We start from the raw sequence: 26860 nt of genomic DNA on the forward strand, positions 1-26860 counted from the left end.
CAACGAGGGGGTGGGCAGAAGCAGGCGGAGGAGCGGGCGGGTGATGGTGGAGGCGTGTGTGGTGGTGTGGATGCGGGCTGAGCATGCCGGCAAGCCGACGAGCGCCCGACCGTTTTGGCGCGGCCACGCGTCCCTGGCGACGTAACGCCCCGTATTGCGCGCGAAAGACCTGCACCACCATACCGCCTTCCAGAACGCAATCCGCCCTCGCGCTGTCGCACACTAGCTTCTAGGCCTGCGTCGCGGCACTTGTGCGCCCTTTGCGGCTGATTTCCCTCTTAATTTAGGCGACGATCTTCTGACGCCCAATATTGAGGCTCAAGCAACGTGGTGCGGGATCGCCGTGGCTTGGTCGCCGGCACGCGTACGTTGGTGCTTAGCCAGCTCTATTTGGCCGAGCTCCGCATGGCTTTCCTACGCGTCGAACGTGCGCCTATGCCCGCTGCGGTAAGACGCAAGGGGCACAGCCGGGTGAGTAAGGCTGAGCTGCTACTACCCTAGTCTATTGGCCTGAAGCTGTCGAGTAAGCCTGAGGTCTCACAGCCCCCGGCACCGGATGCCGGCGCAAGCTCTCTGCTATATAGAATATTCTCCGTCGCTCCGAGTCGAGTCTTTTTTCCTTCATCCACCAAAGTCTCGCTCAGCAAACTCTATCTTCGCCTTCCGCTCGCTACCCGATACAGTAAGTACCATCACCATCACCATCACCAACATCAATCATACTTACTCCTCCAAGCAACTCCACTCGCTTCCATCGCATCTTTCGCAATGTCCACCACCATCGCCAGCGCTGCCACCACGGCCTCTGAGATTGCCAGCGGCACTACTACTACTTCCGCCGCCGCCACTTCCGCCGCAGCGACCACCACCGCCGCCTCCACCACCACTTCATCCTCATCCGCTTCCTCCACGAGCGCCACTTCCACCTCGGCATCCTCCAGCAGCACTTCAGCCTCCTCCTCCACCACCGCCTCGACTCTCAGCACAGTCACCAGCTCGACGTCCGCCAGTACCACCGGCACTTCGACCGTCACTTCCTCCTCAACCACCTCCTCGACCGCCACCATCACCCCGTGCGCCACCAACTGCACCGTCTTCACCTCCTCCGATGCCTCGTCTATATTCGGCGGCTCTCTCGCCCTGGCCTTCCTCCTGTTGATCTTCAGCAACTTTCTCGCCCTCATGTTCATGAAGAAGCGCGATGCCATTAAGGAGAAGAGGCGTCAAGCCATGGCCAAGGCCGAGGGCATTGCCTAAGCCATGTCTCTTCGAACATTTCCATAATTTTTTTTTCAGGCGTTCAACGGACCATATCCGGCGAGGCGTTTAATTGGGACCCAAAGCGTCATTTGCATCCGGACCATTCCCGGCGCTAGGAAAACGGCGGCTGCGGATTTCGTCCCGGGATAGATTCAAAGGGTTTGGGGCAAGCACATGTTACGGACCGCGGCTGTAAGAAGTACGGCCTGTGATATGACCGCGGCGAGAGAAGCCGCGCATGTATTCGATATCTATTTTCTTTTTTTCGCTGCAGCTCAAAAAATACCCATGATCAGAATTATCGCAATCACTTCCACTATTCTCTCACACAGTCCGACTTTTGAGACACTAACGCTACAGCTTTCCTTCACTGACACATTCAGCTCAGTCCAGACTCTTTTTTCCCTCACCGCAAGCGTTCGTTGTACAACGTATCCGACCTCATCCGGACAATGACGCCACCGCCCCCACCACACTGCCACTACATGCTGACACAGGAAACTGCCGGCATTCCTCACGGCAACCCAACCACAGCCTTTGATACGATGCTATTATTGGTTTCAGGGCACGCCGCCACATTCATCGGTCTCTCCGCTTTTTTTCATGAATGCGAAACAACACCCCCCAGGGTGATACGAATCCCTGCATGAGGTTTCTGCGAGTAGCTGATGGGCTGTGCAGGTGCACATGCGATTATCCTTTTCTGTTGATCTATTCAAATTCGGTCCTCGAAGAACAAACGACCAATGATCGCGGACGCTTCTGGTATTCGTGATGCAAAAAAAAACACTATGGACAGAACAAGCTTTCACTGCGTTCTGGAGTGCGTTTGACGGATATTTTTCTATTCCATGTCTATGAGCGTGTTTGAATTTCCTTAGAAAGACTCAGGGGATGACAAAGTTGTTTATGTTGGGCAGCATTGCAACAAAATGCTGTTTATCATCGATTTCATTTCACCCACTAATCTTCTTTCTATCATAATGGCGAAGAGATAGGAAAAGGCCATTTTTCTCAGCAAGCCCAGGCCTCCAAACTACCAAAGTGAAGCCAAACCAGCAACAAGGACACCGACAGTCGCAGAGATGAGACTTTTCGTAGTCTCACTCCCCTTCAACGAAAGCACCCGACAACGAACGAACCCAGAAACCCCCAACCCCTCCCTCCTTTTAACCCACCCCCTCCACCCGCAACCCACAGCAGCAGTCACGCCCCCAACCGCCTCCTCCCCGCCAGACCCATCGAACAGCGCATGCCTGCGTGCGGCAACAACCGACGCCCGGCACGCGATCCCGTCGAACGCATGCATGTATGCACCTACTAGTCATGTCTACTACTTCTGCGCCGTGCTATCCGATATACACGCGGTGGTGGCTGCTGCGCCACGACCGACACCCGTCACCCGGCCCGCCTAGGATCCACTCTACCCGAGTCGTGTGGCTGCGGGCGGAGGGCACGGTGCACACTCCAGCGCGCATCACGCGCGGGAACGCGGGCAAAACGGATATCGCCGGCCGCTGCCGGATACGGTAGCTCAACTTGTGGAGAGAGGTCTTTAAATAGATGGGTAGGTGGTTGTTGCTTTTGGATTTCGGTAAGAGAGTCGCGGTGGATGAAAGTCCGCTGTAGTTGACGAGTTTCACGAAAATTGGGTGCGCTTCATAAGTGTGCTCCGCTTGCTGTCTTGGCGGACGCGAAGAGTGCTTCATTGATAAGAATTGATGGTGGTCAGCGCCATCGGACGCTGATGGTGAGATACATCATGGTGCCATGACAACATTCGTCAAAAACAATGTATCCTCGTTTATACACTGTATATTCGTAATTGCCAGGCAAGTATGTTGGCTTTCGCATATGACTCCAACTGGGGAACAACCCGCAGTGCGACAGTACTCTCAATATATTTGAAGAAGAGCCGTGGGAATATTGCTTACAAGCACGAAAGCACAAAGCAAGCATTCGGAGACCTTAAATACCTGATCGGACGCCTTTTGTTCCCGTGACGGACTCCACTCAATGAAAGGAGCAAGTATCTTCTGATCTTCGCCAGGATGATCCCGTTCCATTACATAGCTAAATACCCCGGATCTTCAGTTCATCAGATGCCCCATTCGCACATGATCGCTAATAAAAAAACACCAGGACACCCCCGCTTTTTTCCCATTTCTTTTTCCCATCACCGTCACTACCATCAACGCCGAACACACAAGAGCAACTGCTGCAACGCTCAGGAGGGGGTATATCATCGACAAGCAACACATGCAAACCCAGCAACAACAGTACAACACACACTCGCTCACTCAGCACATCGGGCCCCTCTCCCCACTATCCTCCGAATCCTGCTGTAGACAGACGCGATACTTATCAGCACTTCACTGACTCCACTTCATCGTTGTCTCTCTCGTCCTCGTAACTTACCCGGATACTCCTCGTTACGTAGATGCCCTGCGCGCCCTTGGCCAGCTCTTCCTGCGAGCTGTTCGCCTCGTCCCAGTACGTGCTCGCCGTCTTCCCACTTCCCCTCCTCGGCACTCTCCCACCACCACCGCCACCCACACCACCACTGCTGCTCCCACCTCCGCCTTCACCACCCGCACTCCTCCCGGCCGTACATGCCGCCGTCATCCCCCTCAACGCCACACCCTCCTCCTCCTCCTTCCCAATCCTCCTCTGTCTCCCTCCCCCGGCAACAAATTCACTCCGATCACTATTTCCACTCCTATTATCTTTCGGCCTCGAGTATCCCCTACTCTCGCTCTTGGTCGTGCGGTAAAAAGCAGCGAAGGCCGGGCAGCAGCCGATGAAGACGGCGATGGCAGCCTCGACCTCGGCCCACAGCGCCAGCCACGATGAGCTGGGCGTCGTGTTGTTGTTGGCTTTAACGCCGATCTGCACGACGCGCAGGACCGCCATGGTGATGCAGACGAAGCCCGAGCAGAAGAGCGCGCCGACGGCGAGTTTTTCCGCGCGCGGCATTTGGAGGTTCCAGATAAGGCGAATGGGGAGGGCCATTACTGTGAGGGCGAAGGGGAGGCGGGGGTTAGCAATTGAGAGTGATACGAAGAGGGGGAAGAGAAAAGCGAGGGGACTGGGTTTGAGGGGAGGAGCGGGGTGAGGTTGAGGGGGGAGGCGTAAGTGATGGTGGATGGTGGCACCGTGAGGGGCTGGTGTGGTGGTGCGGGGCGGGGGTGGGAGTAATGAGGTACCTAAAAGGTCTGTGAGAACGTCGACGGCGAAGGCGTAGTAGAGACTGGCGATTTGTGCTTTGATGTCGCGGGGCGTTGCACATTCTCCTGTATACGGGAGGTCAGAGAGTGTTCGGCCGAGCAAAGTGGCTGGTAGGTAGTTCAAACCAGGTGTGAACCATGCGTGCATGCTGCTGCACGATGTAAGGTTGGATATGATGGCTCCAATGAAGGTCTGGCGGACGGCCTGTTAGCACCACGCAAACGCCTTAGCGGGTTATATGCCCGCCTTACCAGAGCACAGAACACGACTAGCATCCACCACAGAACGATGTACGTGCGCAAGCCGTTCATGAGGCGTCGATATAGGGCAAGGAGCGAGAACTTGACGGCCCAGAGCGTGACCCAGAGTAGCATTGTGCTGTAGAAGAAGACTTTAACGATGAAGAGGGCGTCGTCCATTATCTCCGGGTAGGGTGCAGCTTGGCCACCGTACACGGCATAGACGTGGTACATTGGCGGGGTCACCACAATGTAACTGATGGTGAGGGCGAGGAAGGAGGCCCATGACACGCCAACCAGGAGGTCCTCGACCTGGAGAGGCTTGCGTTTCCATATGCGGATGGAGAAACGTGTGATGACGGTGGCTGATGTGACGACGATCAGGGCGTAGCCAGTGTTGGTCAAGACATGGGCGGTGAAGTAGTTCTGGCTTGCCGAGTCGGCCATGGTGGAGGAGTCGTGGCGGGCGAGAGCAGGACAATGGTCAGTCTTTGAACACGGGTGAGAGGGATGCTGGAATGCGCGTCGGCATTGAGCTCGTCGTCCCCACGAGACGTCGATCCGCCGGCGGAACCTGGGATTCGAGCGGAGGCGCAATCCTGGGTCGTGGTTTGCTATATGCGGTCCGCCAAGTCGAAGGGCGGCGGGTTGTGTCATACTACAGTAACGGCGATGAGCTGGAAAGTGTATTTGGAGCTGCGAGGACGCCTCTGTGCAGCGTGCGAGGGCGTGAGTTGGCCGGCACTGGCACTACCGGGCGGCAAGGACTGCATCTCCCTCGCTGGGTGGCGTTAGTAGCGTCGTCGTGCAAGATGCAGCTTGGGCAAACGAGGAAGCGGGTGACACAGAGCGTTACTAAGCTCGCCCGAAGCGAGCGGGCGGGCAGCCGGTCTCGCACGCTCCTGCCGCAAGGGAGCATCGAGACACGCGAGCCAGGCTGGCTGAAGAGCGTACAGACCTTGCATTGGTGAACCATTGGCCCGTGTTACTGGCGCAGCATGGAATGCCGGCCCTCTGCGCATATCAGGGCGGACGCGCTGCGCGAGAGCGAGGGACGGGCCAGGTTTTGGAAGGCGCGACGGCAACTCGCGTGGTGGTGAGAATGGATGGTTGAGGGCGAAGGGCGCCGCACAAATCTTGGACCGGGAGGCGCCGCCCATGGCAAGCCCCATGCCTGTTCCCTCTCATCCTGGTACACTTCGTCCACTCTCCTTGCGCGACTGTCACTTTGCCTTTGTTCTGTGGCCTCTGCTGCTCCGTGCAATTTCTGCGAACCGAGAGCGGGTCGTGCCTTCCTAGGCGAAGGGCGTTATGAAGGAAGAGCCCACCATGCTGCGTGTGCTGTTAATCTATCGTCCCTCTCCCGTGCTGTGGTACTCACCGTCCTCCCCTGCTTCATCATGCGATTCCTCTTGCTTTTGGCGCTGGCTATTGCCGCACTTCTCGTCCTCTGTGCCCGCTGCGACTCCGACCGCCATGTCCGGGAGGCGCTCGCGTCACTGCTGGGCGCTCCGCTCGATCAGCTTCCAGAAGCTCAGCTGGTTGCCGCCCTGGATGCTGGCTCGACTGAAGGCCATGCTTGCTCCTACGCTGTATGTCTCAACTCCCTGCCCGCGACCAGCCTCAGCTCACGGCCAATCAGTGTTATTCTCTCTCTCAACGCTACGGCGTTCAAGTAGCGCAGAGCGGTAGTGAAAGCTACAGCTGCTTCAAGGATCAGTTCTGGTCCGTCCAACAGGCCAGCCAGCGCCCTTCTTGCATCTTCCAGCCCGAGTCAGCAAACGAAGTGTCCGTGGCTGTCCAGATGTCTCGTCTGTTGGAATGCCCATTTGCTGTCAAGAGTGGCGGTCATGCTGCCTTTGCAAATGCCTCAAACATCCAGGGAGGCATCACGATTGACATGAAACTCATGAACCACGTCGATCTCTCACCAAACAGAGAATTGGCCTCACTTGGACCAGGGAACAAATGGTTCGATGTCTACAACGTACTCGAGCCAGAGGGCCTCACAGTTGTCGGAGGACGAGTCTCCGCTATTGGCGTTGGCGGCTTGACTCTTGGAGGTAAGACCTCTAAATTTTTGCATCGACCGTTTCGTCGGAACTAACATATGTGCAGGCGGCATATCCTTCTTCTCCGGGCTTTACGGCTGGGCGTGTGACAACGTCGTCAACTATGAGGTATGTGGTTAGCCACTCACTTTTTTCACCCCGTTCCGACGTCGCACACGGCAGGGTATGCTGCAAGTGTCAGATGCATCAACTGCATATCACATTACCCACATTATTGGATCGACAGCACATCTTCCTCTTATCAACCCCAAACGGAATGTATGCTTCAGTGCGCCCCAGACGGTTGCAGAGATTCACCCTTTACAGTCATGTCTCCTAGACACACTGCACTCGACTTAACTGGACGGTCGAAGTCGGCGCTTGGACGTTGTATGGACTCTCGTCTTACATGCGCACCCGGCAATCGACTTCAGCCATCCACACAGCGAGCTTGTGTTCGGGAGATGGGCCGCAAAGGCTGAATCCTCTTGTAAGCCGTTATCGTGCTGAAGTACGCCACTGAAAAGCCGACTCGCCTAAATTGCATGTCCGGGCCGAGCATTTAAGCATTCTGCGAAGCTTATGTCGTGTCAACAATCTGAATCGTGGCTGACACCGTCTTAATCAGGTTGTTATCGCAAATGGCTCTATCATCAACGTCAACCATGACATGGAGCCGGACCTTTTCTGGGCTCTGAGGGGCGGTGGCAATAACTTCGGCATTGTCACCAACTTCACAGTGGCAACTTTCCCCCAGGGTCTCATGTGGGGTGGCGGACGACTCCACCGACTGGAACAACGAGACAAGATCATCCAGGCCTTCACAGATTTCGGATCCAATGCTGTGCAGGATCCCAAGGCTGCCATGATACTGTCTTTTGCCTACTCCTTCGGGTCGTACCTGGCACAAATTGACATGCAATACGCCGAACCTGTCCAGGATCCGCCAATTTTCGAGAATTTCAGTTCGAGGGCCATGCCAGATCCAATCTTTGATACCACCATGGTTCGCACGTTGTCCAATCTTACGCAGTTGTTCAACGAATCCAACCCCAATGGTTTGCGGGAGACATACTGGACCGCGACATACAGGAATAGCCCAGAGCTGGTTTCGTTCATATTGGATACTTATATTGAGGAGATTGATCCTATCCGCAACTGCTCTGGCATCCTGCCTGCATGCACGCTGCAGTTCATTACGCCGCCAATGTTCAAGCATATGAGAGAACGCAGTGGTAATGCGTTGGGCCTGGATGACGAAGATGAGCCGCTCCTATTGCTGAACCTCAACACCATGTGGCACAACGAACTGGATGACGATGCCGTCTTGGGTGCCGCCGACAATATCGTCCGTAAGGTGAATGAGAAAGCCAAAAGCATGGGACTCGACCACGAGTACGTGTACATGAACTACGCCAGCCAGTACCAGGATCCAATTGCGGGCTACGGCCAGGAAAACAAGGACCGGCTCTTGGCCATCGCGGAGAAGTACGATCCCGAAAGGGTGTTCCAAAAGCTCCAGCCCGGGTATTTCAAGCTTGCCGCTGCACCCAGTACCCCTTGCGTTGGTTCGATAACGTGCTACGGCAGGAATTCGTGGTAGGATACGCGTCGTTGTAGGATCAGCAGCTGCTTCCTTCCTGAGTATACTTTCCTGCGAGCTGCATAAATGTAGCCGGCGCTCGCGCGCCTTAGAGTACATAGAGCAATCTAAAACCAGGTCTGCCTTCAGCATCATGCTTGGCCAATTCTTTCTCTTGACTCTCTTCGCGTCCACGTATAGACTTGGTCTTGTGGTGGGCGATCTAGCAACGCCTGGCCTGCGGTAGACCTGCGGAAGATCAGACCATCCTTTGGCTCGCTCAGAAGGCAGCCATCACACGATACCATACGTCGTGATAATACCAGTAGCTCCCTCGGTAGCAGCTCCATCCGGTCTTATAGGTTTCCGCCATTGGGCTCGCTCAATTCTGCCTTGGCTTGACCGGGCCATCGTGGACGAGGTAGTAGACTACCGTGCTATCATCCTCCAAAATGCCCAACATAACCCTCTTTGTCGTCCTCCACTTATTCGGCCGCCCAGCGTCCTCAGCACCATCAGCCAGCGGCGGGACCTCTCCAACGGCATCGAACACCTCGCCCAAGCGCCTCAAGCTCCACTTCTCGCGCAGGTGGCTCGGCAGCACCCACTCGCGCTCGGGGGCGGGCTCCTCGGCCGACTCGCCCTTCTTCTTGCGGCGCGCATCCTCCTTCAGCAGCTCGATCTGCTCGTCCGGGTGGATGTAGAGGCGGCGGGGCGGCAGGCCCGAGAGCAGCGGGCGCGGCAGCGCGGCGTGCGGCGGCAGCGGCGAGTGCGTGTGCAGCGTCAGGGCGGTCCATTGGTGCTGGTGCTGCAGGTTGTGCTGGATCTGCAGCGCCAGCGCGGTGTGCGCGGTCGTCTGCGGTGCGGGCGGCGGCCGCCGCGGCAATGCCGTCTGGATGTGCGTCGCGAGCGCAGAGAGGCCTGGTGCGTCGGCGTCGTTTGCCATGCCGTGTGCGATTACTGACAGCAGAGCTTTTCAACCAGGGGGGGAGGTGCGAAGTAAGTAGGTCGATCCGGTCGCTAGTGGGAGGCTTTGCTCTACTATACGCGGTAGTGAATGAGAGTGCGAATACGATTCACGAAAATTCACGTCAACGGCGGCGTTTGCTGATGACTCGCAACGGGCCGCCGAATAAAATGCCGCGGTCGGATCGCGAAGCGCTCCCAGCAGACCCTGGGGTTGATCGCTGGCCTGGCCCGTTCCACCTTTTCCCTATCCACAGCCCAGCTGAACGCGAATACGACGTTTAAAGCTGTGCAGCAGCTTCTTTTCGCAATGTCCACCGCTAACATTAGCCGCTATCCGTCTTGGCCATCGTGGCGTGGCCAGCTACTTATTCTTCCCCCTCTCCTCCCTTCTTTCCGCAGCTTGGCCCTGCCTGTGTGATGCCAGCACAGACGCCTTGAAACCCGCCTTGTCACCTGCCGGTGCCCAATAACTCGCAGCACTCGCAACGCGTCCCCGTGGCGCAGTATAAGTGTGCCGCTGATTCGTTGCGCCGTCCACGCGCCCAGCCACCAAGGTACGCCGCGCCTTGTTTCAGATCCGAAAATTACTGGCAAGCTCACATGTGTTGATATAGGCCAAGAACTATATACCTGAACGACGCACCTAATTTGCCTCCCGCTGAACCTTTTGCCGCCCCCCAGAAGCCTGCTTTCTACCTAGCACATCATTATGGCTTCTTCTCAGCAAGATGACGGCGGGCCTCCCCCTCCTACGAACGACTCGCCTTCTTCACCAAGTCCCGCTTCGAAACCAAGCTTCCCGCCCCCTGCGCGCTCGTCCACCACCGCCTCCCTCGCCTCGACGGCGACGAGTCGTCTCCGCTCCGCTTCGCTCAAGTTGCTCGACACGGACCTCCCTCCCGGCTTCATGGCCGCGACTGGCGGGACCGCCGCACGTATGCATTCGTTCTCCGAGATTCGGCGCGGCAGCTTGGGCACTGGAAACAGCCCTATCAGCCCTGTCACCAGGCACAATAGCGATGAGAGCGGATCGCGGAAGTTTAGCAGGACAGGAACGGGATTGAGCACTATGAGCAAGAAGGGCAAAGGCGCTGGAGTTTTGGAGGAGGAAGAGAGGCGAAGTACTGAAGGCGGAGGGCACCTCGCTGTTTCTGGAGGAACGCCGCTCGAGACGTTGAGGTCTGTGACGAACGAGTCGGGGGCGGAGGGTGGTCGGGTTGACGGTGCGGGCGATGGGAACGTGAAAGAGTCGACTGCGTCGAGTGCGACTCGGACCGTGACCGCGGAGACGGATAACAAGCCGCCCGTCACGGAGTACGCCAACGGGTATCAACCACCGCCGAAGCTACCTTGGACCACTTCCACGGCTTTGGCACTGAAGGCATACGGGAAGTGGGTCTTGACTATTCCTGGGTTTTTGATCACGGTTTACGTATGTTCTCGCTCCGTCCCGATGTTAAAATACACATCCCAGCTAACAAAAACCCCCAGGGCCTCAACGTCGTCGCCTGGGGCGGCATGCTCTTCCTACTCCTCTGCAACGCGTCGCCGGCCATGTGCCACCCCACCTGCAACGACATCAACTCGCCGCGCCGCATCTGGATCGAGATCGACTCGCAGATCCTCAACGCCCTCTTCTGCGTCACGGGCTTCGGCCTCGTCCCCTGGCGCTTCCGCGACTGGTGGTGGTGGGGCGTCTGGCGCCTGGGCTTCGGCAAGCAAGCCTGGGGCGTGACCCGCGCCGAACGCAAGTCGTACGGCCTCCGCAAGCTCGCCGGCATCAACCGCGGCTGGTTCAGGCTGCCCGGCAGCGAGGCCCTGCCGCCGACTTTTCCGGACCACCAGGACCCGCAGAACCCGGCCAAGCCGCAGAAGCCGGGAAAAGGAGGGGATGTCGTGGTGGAGGTGCCCGAGGGCGTGGACAAGAAGGTCTTGCCGACGCCGCTGTATAAGACGCCTGATCCGCCGCCGACGGGCGTGCGTGCCCCGCCGACTAAGCAGTGGAAAATTGATTTCGTCGTTTGGTGTAATGTGTGGAATACGTTCTTCCAGGCTTGCTTGGCTGGGTTCATGTGGGGCATGAATCGGTATGATAGACCGTCTTGGTCGACCGGGTTGTTCGTCGCTTTGGCGTGTATCGTTGCGGCCGCGGGCGGTATCTGCATGTTCATGGAGGGAAAGGCGGTGAAGAAGGTGGAGGGTGTGCCGATGGAGACCTGGAGGAAGGATCAAAAAGATGCGTTGGACGAGGAAAAGGCGGCGGAACGGGATGATCGGTAGAAAGGCGATGCTAAGGCGACGTGATAAACGATTAGACGACGTATTAATAGTCCTAATTTCAGCGATACCCCTGTCTGTTTTCTTCGATTTGTAGCTGGAATAATTTTGTAAGGGCCATATTGTCGCCGAGGAATTAATGGGTTGATGATGATAGTGTCTTGTTGTCAAAATCAAGTTGTGTTGAACGAGCATAAGCAAGTGATTAGCGTACTATTTGACGAAATATCATTCGTAGTCAAACATGACGATTAGAAAGAAAGCGCGGGACATTTCTCTTCTGCCTGATATGGTTAGTTGGCTTAGTACTTTAACACTGGCTATGGGTAGCTAAGGCATCCATCAGTGCATGATTGCATGATATCTGGGAATAAAAGTATACGAACGAGAACTTCAACTACTTCAGCTCCGTTGCAGTCCTGAGCAGGCCGACTTCAAATATGTCATAGTGCCTGTAAGGCATCGCGAGAGCGCGAGTGATAGGTCGTAACAGGCGCTTCCAAACTGGGAAGTCGGCCAACACACACCTACCTGCCTCACACGCTTGCACCACCTGCACACGCACACACCTTACCTCTCTTCTCTTCTTCTCAAATTCGACGGCCACCACCGCCGACACTTAAGCCCCGCATTCTTTCGTGCACCGACGACCCACGCACAACCAACCATGCCGACGTACAAAAACATCACAGTCTCCCTCCGCTCCTCAGCGCAGGAGACGGCGCCGCTGCTCGAGTTCCCGCCGCCGCCGCACCTGCCGGGCGTGCGCATCGAGGACACACAGAGCTCGACGGCCACCGTCTACGTGCTCGCGTCGCCGGGCCTCACCTTCTGGATCGCGTACCACGTCAAGCCGCCGGCGCTGATCATGGACGACCAGCCGGTCGACGTCAAGTACTTTCTGTTCAAGCTGTACATGGAGGGCCGCCACGTCGTCACGTGGGCGGTCGGTGAGGAGGATGAGTGGAAGGGGAAGACGATGTTCGGGCTGTTTGAGAATCAGGCGTGGAGGGGTGGCGTGGAGAAGAGGGCGTTTACGTTCGCTACGGGGAAGGAGAGTGGCATGGGGGATGTGGATGTGGACGTCGAAAAGGATCATGAGGAGAGATTCATGGAGATTAAGGTCTTTCGGGCGAGCGCGAGGAAGAGAGTTCAAAGGAAGACACCGGAGCTGATGGAGACGGAGGTGGGGAAGGAGGGTGCGGGAGGCATCAAGTAAGTTTCTTGCTGCGAAGGGAAAAGACCAGCGGAAGTGTAAACTGACTACGGAGAATAGCCTCGTCAATGCCGGACGCCTCAAGAAGGAGAATCCGAAGCGCTACTACGAGTTTGCGCTCCTCGACAGCCTGAAGGAGCCGTTCGCGAAGTTTCGGTACTATTACCGGTCTGTCGGTAAGTTCAGATGTCATTATCACATGGACGGTGCCTGGCTAACCAGTTGCAGACCAGCTCGAGACCCTGGGCGTTATTATTAGAGCGCCGCATTCGGAAACCAGCGATGAAGCTATTACAGACAGCGGCAACGGGTTCCAAGATCTAGACCTCTCTTTCTTGAGCAGGAACGGTACAGATACGCCTCCAACTGTCACAGATCAACCCACCACACCTTTGTCCCATGGATCTCCGGACACGATAGTGCCGGAAAAGCCCAGTGCGGCTGTGTCATCTAGCGATACCGAGCTTGATCGTCCGAGTTCCGGTGGCGAGGTTGCTGATCTGCTGAGCCATGTGGGCTTCTCTACCGAAGCCGAGCCGCCGCGCTCGCCAGATGCATCTGCAGCTGTTCTGCCGAAATATGGTCTATCGTCTCCCTGGAGCCCTCCGAAGAGTTCGAGGATTGCGATGCGGAACTCGGGGGTGGTCCCGATGACGATGCCGGACAGCCCGACGAAGGGTTCGGTGGCTGACGTAGCGTTGGTGGGAGCTTTGACTGGGCAGGACTGGCTCAAGCACACGCCCAGCCCCGACCGGAACTTGTACAGGGAGTTCGACTCGCCTGCGCCAGGTGCGAGCCGGCGTGGAAGGAAATCGCCGACGGGGAGGCTCAAGCAAGCTCTGAGGCGAGCATTGAGGCGCGGCGACCCTTGATTCCAAAGCAATGGTTAGAATGTCGGACGGAATGGGCGCGGATCTTACGGGCTTCTATGGTTTCTCGAAGGCGCTAGGGCGTTGTGGGGAAAAGACCGAGGTGGAGCGGTGTTTCGCCCCGGGCTGTCACATAAAAGCGGAGAATGCAAGGCACGGCGCGGCTATTGGCTCCAGCCAGCGACGTCACTTTGAGTTGTCAGCTGGGGGGGTCCACCTGACGAGCACGTCGCTGGCTTGCGCCCGGGGAAAGCTCGAGCGGGAGGCCTGTCTCAGTCTCACCATCTCTTCTCACCTCCAGCTCGCTGTAGACTTATTTTCACTTCTCTTTGTCCGAAAACCAGCTTCAAGCATCGTTTTCGAGCCCCGTTTGACCAAGGTCCCTGCTGGTACCATCCTGACGCAATGCGGACACCCGCAGCCGCCTATGCAGCTGCCGCGGCACTGCTTACCGGCCTCGTCGCGGCTTCGTCGCTGACCCCGCCCGTGTTGCCCCTCACAGTGCGCACGCCGTACATGAGCACCTGGTTAAACGATGCCAGGGAAGAGCCGTGGAGCAGATGGCCCATGTTCTGGACCGGCGACGAGGTATGCACCCTGGCAATCCGACGAGCGTTGGGGGGAGCTATGCCCCGTTCCTGTTCTCCGCATGCAGATATCCTGGACTCCACGCACGCTGACCACGCTACGCTTCCCAACAGATCGGATTCTCGCTACTCGCCGCCGTGCCGGAGACGCACACCGTCTACCCGCTGCTGGGTCGCCCGCAAGATTCGCTGGCCCCGAGTGGGCGCGGAGAGGGGTAAGCCAGCCCTATACAGCCTCGCGGAATGCAGCGGCATCTGATCAATTGGTGCGAGCAGGTACAACGTTTCGCGCGCCATCTACAAGGGCGCCAAGTACGACGCGTCGACGACCAACTTGACCTACGCTATCCCGGCGCCGAACCACGAGGATGAGCCGGTCGAGCTGGTGCTGTCGTTCCTCTCGCCCATTACCCCGACATCGACCCTCCGCCAGTCCATCCCAGCTTCGTACATCTCGGTACATGTCTCCGGAACATTCAACATCGATGTGTACATCGATGTGAACGGACAATGGGTCAGCGGACACCGCGAGGCCCGCATCGTGTGGGACTTTGAGCACAACGCCCTCGATGACAAGCACCGCCTGAAGACGTTCAAGGTCACTCGCGAAGAGGAGCTGCTCTTTACTGAGAACCGCGGTGGCGGCAATGCTCAGGCTGAGTGGGGTTCCCTGTACTTCACCGCGCCTTCGGTACGTTCGGAGCTTGCAATCATAGAGGGAAGAGACGCTAACAGTAGTTCAGGATGTTCGCCACGAGTGCGGTACTTCTGCCATCCTTCGCCAGCGCTTCTCTGCCACCGGAACGCTGGAGAACGAGGTTGACAGTGCATTCCGTAGCATCATGGACGAGGAGCCTGTCTTCGCTTTCGCCAAGTCGTTTAAGCTTTCCGGAAACAGCTCCAAGTCGTCCAGTGACAGCGTTTTGTTCACTTTGGCTCACATCCAGGACCCTGTCGTTCAGTTTGCCTCAGCACGGGGCCTGACGTACATGCGTCCTCTCTGGAAGTCGTGGTTCGCCGATGTGGAGGAGCTGCTTACCTACCACTACCTCGACTTCCACAACGCCAAAACTCTCGCTTCCGACTACTCGGAGCAGCTCGCCGTTGATGCCTGGCAGTCTGGTTCCGACAACTATGTTGACATTGTCGCTCTCAGCGCTCGTCAGGTTATGGGTGCCACCAGCTTCTCCGGTACCGCCGAAGAGCCCCTCATCTTCCTCAAGGAGATTTCTTCGAACGGTAACTCGCAAACTGTGGACGTCATCTTCCCGGCTTGGCCCTTCTTCCTGTACACGAACCCCCGCTGGGGCGCGTGGCTGCTCGAGCCGCTCATCGAGCACATGAACAGCGGGCAATACCCCAACACCTACTCGATGCATGACCTTGGAGCGCACTTCCCCAACTTGACCGGCCACGCCGATGGCAACGACGAGTACATGCCGGTCGAGGAGTGCGGAGACATGCTCATCATGGGTCTGTCTCTGGTCAATTCGCTCACTTACGGCGCTGGCGAGAAGTCTCAGTCGCTCTGGTCCACTATGGGTAGCCCAGACTACGACGAGGAGGCCGAGAACCCATTCGCGCTCCTTACCAGCGAATTCGAGGGTATTGATAACATTGACCACACCTGGGGCGGCATGACCAAGGGTGCCAAGCAGGCGCAGAAGTGGCTCAGCAAGAGCTACAAGCTGTGGAGGCAGTGGAGCGGCTACTTGGTTGAGTTCAGCTTGGAGCCGCACAACCAGCGTAAGTCTATTGTCTCGAAATTGTTTGTGATGCACTTAACTGACGAATGTTAGTCTCCACCGACGATTTTGCTGGTTGGTTGGCGCTTCACAGCAACCTTGCTCTCAAGGGAATTGTTGGTATCAAGGCCATGAGCGAGCTTGCGGCTACCATGGGTTATGATGATGATGTCAAGTACTACCAGGTAAGCTTTCGTCCATGCAAGGAGAATGGGCATGTGACTGACTATTTAACAGAACGTCTCGGATGTCTACATTGAGAAGTGGCAAGAATATGCCATTTCGCGTGACGGCACCCACGCCAAGCTGGCTTACGACTGGTACGGAAGCTGGACGACCATCTATTCTCTCTATGCCGACTCCCTCCTGTGCTTCCACCCCACCATCACCAACACCAGCTCCGAGGCCGTCGAAGACGAGGACATTGTCGCCTCCCACCACCAACAGAAGGGTGGCTCGCAAGCGCCCCTCCAGCCGGACATCCGCCACCCGCTCCCGGGCACCCGCAAGCCCATCACCAAGGACTTCATCCCGCACTCGGTCTACGTGATCCAGTCCAAGTGGTACGCGGCGGTGATGCAGAAGTACGGCCTGCCGCTCGACTCGCGCCACTTGTACACCAAGTCGGACTGGGAGTTCGAGGCGGCGGCCGTCACGTCGGAGAAGGTGCGCGCCGACATCCTCGACCGCGTCGCCACGTGGATCAACGAGACTGTCACCGACCGCGCCTTCACCGACCTGTACAACACCGAGGGCGACGGCGGCTTCCCCAACCCCTTCTTCTTCGCTAGGCCTGTTGTTGGTGGCCACTTCGCCTTCTTGGCGCTCGAGAGGGCGTGCGGTGGGACGGCTATGAACCCTTTCCTCGCGTGGGCGGAGTAAGCGTATATCATTCGCTCGGATTGGTATTGGTAGATGTAGAGAGGTACAGGCTACCAGAGGTGAGGTAGAGGCAGAGGTCAGAATCAGATTGGCTCGCGCCGGGGAGGGCGGATTTCTTGGATGCTTAACATCAGATGATGTATGTAGGCAGACCTTTTATGAGTGTTACGCTTAGTTCGGATCATGAACACGACACGGCCTTGCAATGGCACAATTGATCTATTGCGTTGGTTCTCACGCAAGTGTCTGTGAAAGTGAGCGTAAAATGGTATGCATGCAAAATTGATCTATATAGGCTTCGTTCGCCCTACATTAAAATGGGACCCTTACTTCTTCTTTGATTTCTTCACAATGCCATCAAGCGTACCTTGACCAGCACGGCTACTCTGCCTCTTCTGCCCAGCTTTAGCCGTCCCACCCTTTCCTTTCGTATTCTTCTGTTTCTCTTCAGTGTTGTCACTTCTGACTTCCCCCTCTCCATCATCAATTTCATACTCCTGCTTGGGCGCGCCGCTTGTGGCTCCCTCCGCATCGTCATCGAACAGTTCCTTCCATGTCCCGTCTAACACCCTCTGATCATCTCCGTACAGCCCGACATCATACGCCTTCTTTATCGCATCAATGCAAATCTGTCTCCTCTCGTTAAAATCGAACATCGGTTTCGGATACGACTTCGCGCCCTCCTTCCCCTTATCTCCCCCATGCAGTCCCTCATCGTACTCCTCAACCCTACACCCCCACCTCTTCTGGTCCGCGATCGGCGCCTTCCACGGCTCATATATATACTTCTTGTCGTAATTTTCCAACTCGGGGATCCAGCGCCTCACAAACGCACCCTCCTTATCCCACTTCTTGGGAAAAGCAACGGGGCTGTAGCAGCGGTAGAACTGCGCAAAAAACGCGGCGCAGCTGAGCCACATCCAGTTGCCGGCGTTGCAGGCGACCTCGTGGTCGACGAGGAACTCCTCGAAGACTTCGGCGCCGCGCTCCCAGTGCACGTAGCAGCCGCCGCGCGTGAGGAAGCACGCCAGCGCGTGCCGGCCCAGGTGCTCGACCCAGCCTGTTTGTCGTAGTTGGCGCATCAGCGCGTCGATCCAGGGGAAGCCCGTCGCGCCGGCTTTCCAGCGCTGGAACCAGTGTTCTGCTTCGGGGGAGTCGATGGTGTAGTTGGTGGGTGATGAACCCTGCTTGATGAGGTTGGTTGTGGGGTCGATTTTGCTGGGGAGGTGCCAGGGGATGTGGCGGCATCGTGGGTTGTTGTGGGATTGGGCGAAGCGGTGGCCTAGGGGGGCTTGGGCGGCGAAGTACATTTCCTGTTTGGTTTGGGTGTGTTAGTTTTGTGGTGACTTTCTGTCAGTTCTACCCTCCACTTGCGTCTCATCATCCTCAGCGTTAGGTGCTTATTTCTTCAACCCAAAGGAAGAAATGGTGAAAAGAGTCGTAAAACGTGGTGAAAATGGTGGAAAACACGGTGAAAAGAGTGGTGAAGAACGAGGTGTAGAAAAAAAAATCAGGTGAAAGGGCAGTAAAAAAAGGTGATGAAAAGTGAAGAACGACATAACATATCACTCACCCTGAACAACAACTGCCCCTCCAAATTCACAGGCATCCCGCTGCCCTTCTTCTTCCCCTCCCGCTCATACTTCTCCACCGCATCCTTCACACCCCACCAAAACTCCCTAACCCCGAGCGTCCCAAAGTGCAGATGCGGGCTCAGCACCGTCGTCGCAGGCGGATCCCACTCCGTCGGCGCCTTCACCGGCTTCTCGAACGTAGCGACGTACTCGACGTCATCCAACACCTTCCTCAGCGTCTCCAGCGCCCTCGTCTCGCCGCCCCTGATAGTCGTCGCCGCCGCGTCGTCCGCCAGCCCCAGCTCGCTCATCTCCGGCACGCCGAAGTCGCCCTTCGGCCCCGCGAGGCCGCATGCGTACGTCTTTTCCTCACTCTCCCCTCCTTCCCCACCCCCCCTCATCCCCGCATTCAAATCCGGCACCGCCCCGGGCCTCTCCTGCTCAAAATCAACCACCACCTCGCCGCCGCCGCCAGGCGGGCCCGGCAACCTCTCCGGCACCGGCAGCGGCCTCGGCACCTCCACCCCCAGCGCCTTAACCGCAGCCTGCACCTGCGCCATCGACATGGTCGGCTTGCCCCCATTCTTCTCGACCAACGCGTCCGGCTCGAACAGCGTGCGGCCGGGGCGCGTGACGACCTCGACACCCGCCTCGCGGGCAATGTCGGCGACGGCGGCGTCGCGTTCGCGCGCGTAGGCGTCCGTGTCGAGCTCGTAGACGAGGTGCGTGGGGCGCCAGGCGGCGGAGCGGAAGAGCTTGGGGAAGAGCGTCTGCGGCGGCTCGCGCAGGACGAGGAGGCGCGAGGTCGGGTTGAGGGCGGTTATGCGTGCGGAGAGGTCGCGTTGGCTGTCGAGGAGGAATTGCCAGCGGTTGGGGCCGACGCTGGGGGGTGTGTTAGTTTTCTTTCTTTTGGTGGTGTGGATATGGATAGTAGCTGTTTGGAATGGATACGGGGTGGGAAAGTGGAGGTAGAGGGTTGAATTGCAAAGATTAGAACAAATGGGGAAAGGAATTGGGGTGGTGGTTGTGTCTATACCGAGCATGATAGACGTAATGGCTATCCCATGTCCAGATTTGCCAGAGACATTCTGGCTTGAGGTCCAACGCTGCGTGGAGAGCTGGTGAGTCGTGAAGTCTTAGATCGGTGCGGTGCCAGCTGCAATAGTGAGCAATTAGCATGCGCAGATAGAAGTGGCTATTGAGGGGATCGAATTACTATATCACTCTGGGAGCCTTTGACTTCGCCATTTTCACTCTGGAAGTCAGAAAAGTTAGAAGATTCGGGAGGAATGCAGCTACTTGTTGATCTGGGGAATCCAGAACAAAAGAGCTCAGGCCGGGCCCGTGCGCAGTACGAGGGCGGACGATGATGGTGCATGGTTCGCACGTGGGAAGTGGTGACGGCATTCCGAACGCAGATCTGGCCAGCGATTCGTCGATCGATATCGGCCTAAGATCTTGTAGATCAGCACCTTAGTATAGCGCACCAAGATACGATACCGGAAGGCTGAATCCCTTGCTCGACATGCTGTTTCCTGCTACAGAGACGGGCTGGGTATTTGCTGGGTGGAGAGGCCTCTGGTCCCTGCAGCTAAAGGATGCTCTTATTCGACATCGAAGCCACGGGTTCGACGTTGAGTTAGATTGACACGGGACCGACAAATGTTGCCAATGCTTTTTTTCAATTTATTTGGTGATGTTCCACTGCACAAACGGAGAATCCGAGACTCGCTCTGAAGGTTCCCCAGACACTATCCAAATGAGACGGCCCAAACGCCTGGTAATGCCACAGCCCTTAATCGTTCCACGATTCATCGAGCTCGTCGATCAATCGGTTCTCGTCATCCGAGTCCCTGCCCCGCCCTCGGCTCCTGTCGCCGTTCAGTGAAACGCGGCTATAACCGCGACGGCTGGGCATGAAGCGAGCGCAGGACGAAGTGAGGATGAAGAAGATGTCCTAGAAAAAATCAGCTCAGGGGACTTACAGTCCAACCAACCGACGCGCGCGACGGCCACTCACGGTAAAGAAGCGCCAGATGCTCTCCCAGAAGGAGAAGTTCGGAATCTGGCGCCAACCCCGCTGGTGCATGACAGTACGCTGGTACACACAGCCACCGACAAAGTATACGAGGAAGGCGATCAGGACGATGACGCCAAATACGCCGCCTGGGCCCAGCTGCTGTGTTTCCTTCTCGATGCCTCCACATGCAGCCTTGCTCCTGGCTTCAAAGAAATATGTGCACTCGTCCGGGCTGGCCGCGACGAAAGCCACAGTCGCCTCATCTGGGGGCGAAAGGGCATCCGTCTCGCACAAGAGCGAGATGATGGTCGATTTGCGGCGCTTGTTGCTCTTGTCCTTCTTCGACGTGTACCAACTGTCGCCATCGTCGTCATCGTGCTGTTTCCTGGGCTCGAGATTGTTCACGTCTCTCCGGTAATAATCGGAGTCCTCGCCGCAGGGGGAACCGTGGGTATAGTTAAGAATAAGCTTCCTGCCGCGAAAGACCATCTCCGAGTTCTGTTGCCTGAAGAGATACGGCATCAGCGTCGCGGTCTTCGGTTGCAGCTGGCGCATCGCAGATGTGGATATCTGACATTGGACGGCGGGGCGACTCACCCGATCGAGTACGTCTTGCCACGGTGGGTGTAGTAGGCGCTGACGTTCTTGATGCTGTGGCTGTCCAGGCCGACGACATCTTCCAGCTCCTCGACGACGGGGGCGCAGAAGTTGAGGGTAAAGTTGGCAGGATAGTCGTAGCCCTTTGCGTGCCAGCTCTCGGCGGGATGCGACTTGCCGTCCTTGCCCTTCTTGGTGGTGTCGGGCTGGATGGAGATAGGGTTCAGGTCGAAGAAGCGGTCGCTCGGCGACTTGATGGTGCAGGGCTTGGCCTTCTTCTCCTTCTTGTCGTCGGACGAGGCATGGCCCAGGGCGGACCAGAGCACGGCGGCCAGCGCGCAAGCGTGTGCGAGCTTCATGGTGGATTGTTCGGTCAGGTTGCTGCAGCGGGACGGATGTGCGTTACGTAGGCCTCACAGGCCCTTGACTCGCGCTGCTGCGCCAGCCGACGCCCGTCCGTGCAGGAACCGGCGGCGTCGGGTTGGTTGCATGCGTCGGATGGCGCTGCGCCAGGCCCTGCGCAGCTAAGCTCTCCTAGCTTGTCGATTATGACATGACTTCAACTCGACAGCTTCCGCCATCCCGACTGCCCTTGGCGACCAGAATAAGAAGCCCGTCGCGGCCAATGCCACAGCAGCATTGAATCCTCTCTCCACGCGCCACCCCGAATCCCGCCATGAGCGAGCTCAAGGAGAGAAAGCCTAAGGCCGAGCAGTCCGCTGCCACCTCCGGCCCCCATGTCAAGGAGGCGCATCCTATGGAATTTTGCGGGCCGTAAGCGATCCAATATATCACCATTCCATATGCATGCACTAATCCGCTCAGGCCCGGAGCTTTCGTCGTCTCGTTTGGCCTGCCCATCCTCTGCTTTGTTTTCGCCTTCTTCGTCAATGAAACGTCCGGCTGCCCTCCGCCCTCAGTCTTGCACCCCAAGGCATTTACATTGGACAAGCTGAAGGATGAGGTCGGCTGGCAGGGGTTCTCGAGCCTCATCAACCTCCAGGCTTTGGCTGCCACGACCGGATACTACTTCTTCAGCCTTTTCCTGAACGCCGTGTTGCCCGCCAGCGAAGTTGAGGGCGTCCAGCTGCGTTCGGGCGGAAGACTGAAGTACCGCTTCAATGGTAGGTCAAAGAAGTTATAATATGTCTTGTTTTGCTAATTGCATGCTCTAGCCTTCCTCTCCGCCCTCATTACGCTCGGCATCTGCGCCGCTGGCACATTCGTCTATGGCGCCGAATTCCCCCTCTGGACCTTCATCTGGGACAACTACATTCCCATCCTCACGTCGAACATCATAATTTCCTACGCCCTGGCAACTTTTGTCTATGTGCGCAGTTTTGATGTGAAACCGGGAAATATGGACAAGCGCGAGCTTGCGGCTGGAGGCCACAGCGGAAACATGCTGTATGACTGGTTCATTGGTCGCGAGCTGAACCCGCGCATCACTCTCCCCTTCTTCGGCGAGATTGATATCAAGTCCTTCATGGAACTGCGTCCGGGTATGCTTGGCTGGGTCATTCTTGACCTGACGTTCATCGCTCGCCAGTACCACAATTACGGCAGCATCACTGCCAGCATCCTGATTGTGACCTTCTCCCATACTTTCTACGTGCTCGATGCACTCTACATGGAACCCGCTATCCTAACGACTATGGATATCACCACGGATGGCTTCGGCTTTATGCTTTCCTTTGGCGATCTCGTCTGGGTGCCCTTCGTCTACTCCCTCCAGGCCCGTTACCTCGCCATCGACCCGAAGGTCCTCTCCTACTTCGAGATCGCAGCCATTCTTGGTATCCAGGCGAGCGGCTACTACATCTTCCGCTCCTCCAACAACGAGAAGAACCGCTTCCGTACGGACCCCAACGACCCGAAGATCAAGCATCTCAAGTACATGGAGACGAGCGCGGGCAGCAAGCTCCTGATCACTGGCTGGTGGGGCACCGCGCGCCACATCAACTATCTTGGCGATTGGCTCATGTCCTGGTCGTACTGCCTACCCACCGGCGTGGCAGGCTACATTGTTGTCAACCACTCCAAGCTTGAGGTTGTGCCGGGAGAGGCACGCGGCTGGGGTGCGCTGATCACGTATTTCTACATGATCTACTTTGCCATCCTCTTGATCCACCGTGAGGGCAGAGATGAAGAGAAGTGTAAGAAGAAGTATGGCAAGGACTGGGATGCGTACTGCAAGAAGGTTCCGTACCGCATCGTTCCGTACGTGTACTAAAGCGTACGTGTACTAAAGGAAGAAATGAAGCCGGTATTGAAAAGTACGGAACATGTTCTGATGGATTTCATGAGTGGTAATCTGTATTTTAAAAAAGAGAAGTAATCACCAGCATGCCTAGATGGACCAATGGAAAGCGTTCTTTATGTTGCGTGAAGCGAGAAATTCCACGTAGGCGAATCTTCATGGTTGTTTTGCGTTGGTTGCACACGTAGAAAAGTGACAACTTAACAGTTAACTCGCGCCCAATAAGATCGCCTGGTTTCTTTCCGAATACGACTCAACGCTGTGGGGGATGATTGGCCGAGACGAATTCTGCAGCGTGGAGGACCAATGTTTATGGACCAGCTTCCCGAAGAAGCTTTCCGGTCGCGGGCAGGATCGACCACTGTCGTGTCATGTTGAGCTGATTGAGACAGCAACGTCAAGGTGGGTGTGTCAACCAGCTAAGTAAGCTTTCTTCCCCGTGTCTAGATCATTTTTCTTCCACACTTCTTCCGCCTTGTTTCCCGTGCAACCACCACCACAACCTCTTCACAACAATCAACACCACCTTGCCACCCTACGAACAACCGACAGCCATCATCATCAATTTTGTGACCCATCGCCAAAACACCAATCCGTCACAATGGTCTCGACGCGCAGCCACCCCACCGCCTTCCCACCGCCCGAGCTGACCTCGCCGACCAAATCGCCCTCGAAGCGTGGAGGCTCGCGCGCCACGTCGACGGCCTCGCCCGCACCCGGCGCGCCCATCGCCAACGCCGCCGCACCACCCACTTCCGCCCCGACCTCCGCTCCCACCTCCGCACTCGCCATCTCCAACAACAACAAAAATGCCATCGCGAAGAAACAGTCCCCCTCGACCACATTTCTGTGGACGCACACGCCCTCGCGCCTCACGCTCGCCTGGCTAGCCCTCTCGCTGCCGCTGGTGGCGTGGGACACGGGCTACATGCTGCTGCGGCCGCACACGATGCCGGGCGGCTCGCTGCACTGGCCCGTGTGGCAGCCGTACGCGCTGTACGGCACCGTCGACTACGTCTACGGCTTCCCCGCGTGGGAGCGCGGCGACGGCTTCGGCGCCGCGCAGGCGACCCTCAACCTCGTCGAGACGCTCATGTACCTCGTGTACCTGGGCATCGTGTACAAGGCTGGGACGAGCGAGCAAGCGGTGCAGGGACGCGGCGCGCCGAGCAAGGAGGTGGTGGGGGAGAAGGTTGCTGGCGCGAGGGTTGTCGCGGGTAGGGCGGCGGCGCAAGCGGTGCTGGTGGCGTTTGCGGCGAGCGTGATGACGTTGAGTAAGACGGTGTTGTATTGGTTGATTGAGTGCTGGAATGGGTTTGAGAATATCGGGCATAATGATGCGGCCAGTTTGTTCTTTTTGTGGATCGTGCCGAAGTGAGTTTTTCCCCCGGCCCTGTATTTGGGGCTGCTTTCTTTTTGTTCTTTTCCGTTTGCTGACAATCGGTGAACAGCGGCGCGTGGCTCATCTTCCCGACATACATGATTTACGTCTTTGGAAGCGAAATCGTGCAGGGCTTGGAGGCGGCTGGGGCGGTGGTGTTGACTAAGAAGTCGCAGTAGTGGTGGGAGGAGGAGGTCAGGTGGAACACGGCGTATGGACTTTTATTGTAGATGTGTTCATGCAGACCGTGCTGCTCAATTACGATGTGAAGAGGAAAATACGATGAATGATACCCTTTTGCTCAACTTCCTTGGAATACTTCGTCATCACAGCTTTCTGCTGTGTTTGTTATTGCCCTGCTTTGTCTCTCATGTGTATGGTCTGACGGCACGAACCTGAATGAGCTTCAGGAAACAAACATGGCTGATGACGGGTACCTGCCGATAAAGATTCAGGTGGAGAGGCATCAATCCGCTCTGCAAACACTGATTGCGTGCAGGATATCCAGGAGTCTTTCATAGACTCCAGCTGCTTGCTTGGTACCTTCTGGAAGTTTGCTTGCTTGTTCACAGTTTGTTTTCCAATCGGAGTGAGGGTTCGCTCATGAAAGGGTTCCTACTGAAAAGGTGGCTGTATCCTGCACGTGTCATACCCTGCCGCCTATCCCCAGGACAACGCTTTTCATTCACCATCACCTGAACTGACTGCTCTTGCCGTCAGGTGCTCCTGCGGTGCTCACAGTCAAACCGGCGTATAAAAAGCCCTCTATTCTCCCACCATCCTTCCTCACCAACCACCCTACAACTCCAGTTCTCCGACCACTACGGGTATCACTTTGCAACCATGTCAGACAACGCACCCACCAGCATTACGGCAACCCGAGCGCGGATGCTGGTCTGGCTCGCGAGGGGCTGTGATGATGCCTTTCTGGGTACCGAGTCCAAGGACGAGCTCCAACGCAAGCTGCGAGACTGGATCGACCGCCGCTTCGCCAACTACGCCGCGATCAAGGAGTTGCGCCGGACTTGCCAGCAGGCCACGGAGTCCATCATGGACCAGCTCCAGAACGGCGCGATGCCCGACCGCGCCAGCATCCTGCACACCCTCCAAATGTCCGAAAGACTCAATGAGCATGCAGAGGTAAAAGCCCGCACGAATCGCGTTGTACTCCTCCGCTCCCCCGATAACTAACGAAATTCGCTCAGGTGCTGGATGGGCAGCGGGAGAAGATGAACACCGAGGCCACCTACCTCGTCCAGACCCTTAAGGTCAAGCACGGTGTTCACTGGGAGAACATCAGGCCTGAGCCTAAGACTGATGCTGACCATCTGGTTGTGGGCGCCTTGATGGCTCTGGGCCAGCAGGACATCACCATGCAAACCCTGATCGACCTTGAGGATGAGGAGGACGAGGACCATCTGCGCGAGAACAGGGAGCGTCAGGCGGTTATCATGAACGGAGTACTTGATATCCTCCGCCGTCAGCCTGCCTGAAGAAGGGTAGAAGTTCTGGACACATGGAACGTGAAATTCTCCACCTACGTCCGGATGGAAGCTTCAGCTACCTACGTAAGTAGGGTCCCATTGCTGGCGAAGATGGTTTCGGGCGGTCATTTCTTTTGGCACCTACATGGGCCACTTTCAAAAGTTGAAAGATGCAAGCGGATTGAAGTCAAAGACCCCGAGATCAAAATGGCAGGGTACATCTCAGTGCAGGAAATGGGAAATGAAGTGTGCTTTCCTTCTCGGGGCCTTATGCTCTGCGTGATAATCAATACAAGATGATTTCCATACTGCAACAGGAGCCATCCTTCACTGAACACCATTTCATTTGGTGCCCGTTCTGACTTCTTTCATGCCATGAGGTAAACTTAAGCTATGTTCTAGGGCCCTGCTATGCTTCGCGCTAGCCATCGACTGCAGCACCTCTCTGTACAGCCCTTCTAAAAGCTTCTTCCTGTTCTCTCCCTTCAGAACCGGCGTCACTGGCATCTTCGTCCCCGCATTCCCCGGCATTTCTCCACGGTAGTCAGCCGGATTGTGGGTGTCATCGTCCAAGACGGAGCTTGTTTCGCACCCGATTCTGAGGGCCCGAAGGATATGCATGATGGAGAGGGAAAGATC

General features: G+C 56.8%; 11 protein-coding genes across 11 annotated transcripts; 7 read left to right on the plus strand and 4 right to left on the minus strand.

Annotated features, from left to right (window-relative positions):
* Positions 1-768: 768 nt before the first annotated feature.
* On the plus strand, positions 769-1257 carry LTHEOB_9847 (uncharacterized protein; the record flags this gene model as incomplete). Its single annotated transcript, XM_035519479.1, has 1 exon — positions 769-1257. The coding sequence occupies one exon, from the start codon at positions 769-771 to the stop codon at positions 1255-1257; it is 489 nt and encodes a 162-aa protein (XP_035368430.1).
* A 2303-nt stretch (positions 1258-3560) lies between these two features.
* LTHEOB_9848 (CFEM domain-containing protein) lies at positions 3561-5174 on the minus strand (the record flags this gene model as incomplete). Its single annotated transcript, XM_035519480.1, has 4 exons — positions 3561-3602; positions 3679-4274; positions 4467-4680; positions 4740-5174. The coding sequence occupies 4 exons, from the start codon at positions 5172-5174 to the stop codon at positions 3561-3563; spliced, it is 1287 nt and encodes a 428-aa protein (XP_035368431.1).
* Positions 5175-6127: 953 nt separating this feature from the next.
* LTHEOB_9849 (FAD binding domain containing protein) lies at positions 6128-8381 on the plus strand (the record flags this gene model as incomplete). The annotated part of the gene is made up of 4 exons (XM_035519481.1): positions 6128-6319; positions 6370-6790; positions 6846-6907; positions 7407-8381. 4 exons carry the CDS (start codon positions 6128-6130, stop codon positions 8379-8381), a joined length of 1650 nt encoding a protein of 549 aa, XP_035368432.1.
* Positions 8382-8742: 361 nt separating this feature from the next.
* LTHEOB_9850 (tRNA-splicing endonuclease subunit sen-15 protein) lies at positions 8743-9306 on the minus strand (the record flags this gene model as incomplete). The annotated part of the gene is made up of 1 exon (XM_035519483.1): positions 8743-9306. The coding sequence occupies one exon, from the start codon at positions 9304-9306 to the stop codon at positions 8743-8745; it is 564 nt and encodes a 187-aa protein (XP_035368433.1).
* A 732-nt stretch (positions 9307-10038) lies between these two features.
* Positions 10039-11609, plus strand: LTHEOB_9851 (Alpha-L-rhamnosidase; the record flags this gene model as incomplete). The annotated part of the gene is made up of 2 exons (XM_035519484.1): positions 10039-10761; positions 10821-11609. 2 exons carry the CDS (start codon positions 10039-10041, stop codon positions 11607-11609), a joined length of 1512 nt encoding a protein of 503 aa, XP_035368434.1.
* A 664-nt stretch (positions 11610-12273) lies between these two features.
* On the plus strand, positions 12274-16905 carry LTHEOB_9852 (uncharacterized protein; the record flags this gene model as incomplete). Its single annotated transcript, XM_035519485.1, has 9 exons — positions 12274-12821; positions 12883-12998; positions 13051-13611; positions 14113-14279; positions 14393-14493; positions 14555-14969; positions 15022-16024; positions 16078-16208; positions 16261-16905. 9 exons carry the CDS (start codon positions 12274-12276, stop codon positions 16903-16905), a joined length of 3687 nt encoding a protein of 1228 aa, XP_035368435.1.
* A 326-nt stretch (positions 16906-17231) lies between these two features.
* LTHEOB_9853 (DNA photolyase) lies at positions 17232-19727 on the minus strand (the record flags this gene model as incomplete). The annotated part of the gene is made up of 4 exons (XM_035519486.1): positions 17232-18218; positions 18479-19361; positions 19516-19635; positions 19696-19727. 4 exons carry the CDS (start codon positions 19725-19727, stop codon positions 17232-17234), a joined length of 2022 nt encoding a protein of 673 aa, XP_035368436.1.
* A 547-nt stretch (positions 19728-20274) lies between these two features.
* Positions 20275-21455, minus strand: LTHEOB_9854 (Mannose-6-phosphate receptor binding protein; the record flags this gene model as incomplete). The annotated part of the gene is made up of 3 exons (XM_035519487.1): positions 20275-20436; positions 20500-21004; positions 21097-21455. 3 exons carry the CDS (start codon positions 21453-21455, stop codon positions 20275-20277), a joined length of 1026 nt encoding a protein of 341 aa, XP_035368437.1.
* Positions 21456-21772: 317 nt separating this feature from the next.
* LTHEOB_9855 (Deltasterol reductase) lies at positions 21773-23329 on the plus strand (the record flags this gene model as incomplete). The annotated part of the gene is made up of 3 exons (XM_035519488.1): positions 21773-21870; positions 21922-22220; positions 22272-23329. 3 exons carry the CDS (start codon positions 21773-21775, stop codon positions 23327-23329), a joined length of 1455 nt encoding a protein of 484 aa, XP_035368438.1.
* Positions 23330-23957: 628 nt separating this feature from the next.
* LTHEOB_9856 (C6 transcription factor) lies at positions 23958-24916 on the plus strand (the record flags this gene model as incomplete). The annotated part of the gene is made up of 2 exons (XM_035519489.1): positions 23958-24730; positions 24808-24916. 2 exons carry the CDS (start codon positions 23958-23960, stop codon positions 24914-24916), a joined length of 882 nt encoding a protein of 293 aa, XP_035368439.1.
* Positions 24917-25580: 664 nt separating this feature from the next.
* On the plus strand, positions 25581-26230 carry LTHEOB_9857 (uncharacterized protein; the record flags this gene model as incomplete). The annotated part of the gene is made up of 2 exons (XM_035519490.1): positions 25581-25877; positions 25943-26230. The coding sequence occupies 2 exons, from the start codon at positions 25581-25583 to the stop codon at positions 26228-26230; spliced, it is 585 nt and encodes a 194-aa protein (XP_035368440.1).
* Positions 26231-26860: the final 630 nt, after the last annotated feature.

The sequence above is a fragment of the Lasiodiplodia theobromae genome (assembly GCF_012971845.1).
Source record: "Lasiodiplodia theobromae strain AM2As chromosome Unknown scaffold_34, whole genome shotgun sequence".
In the NCBI taxonomy this organism is placed as follows: Eukaryota; Fungi; Ascomycota; class Dothideomycetes; order Botryosphaeriales; family Botryosphaeriaceae; genus Lasiodiplodia; species Lasiodiplodia theobromae.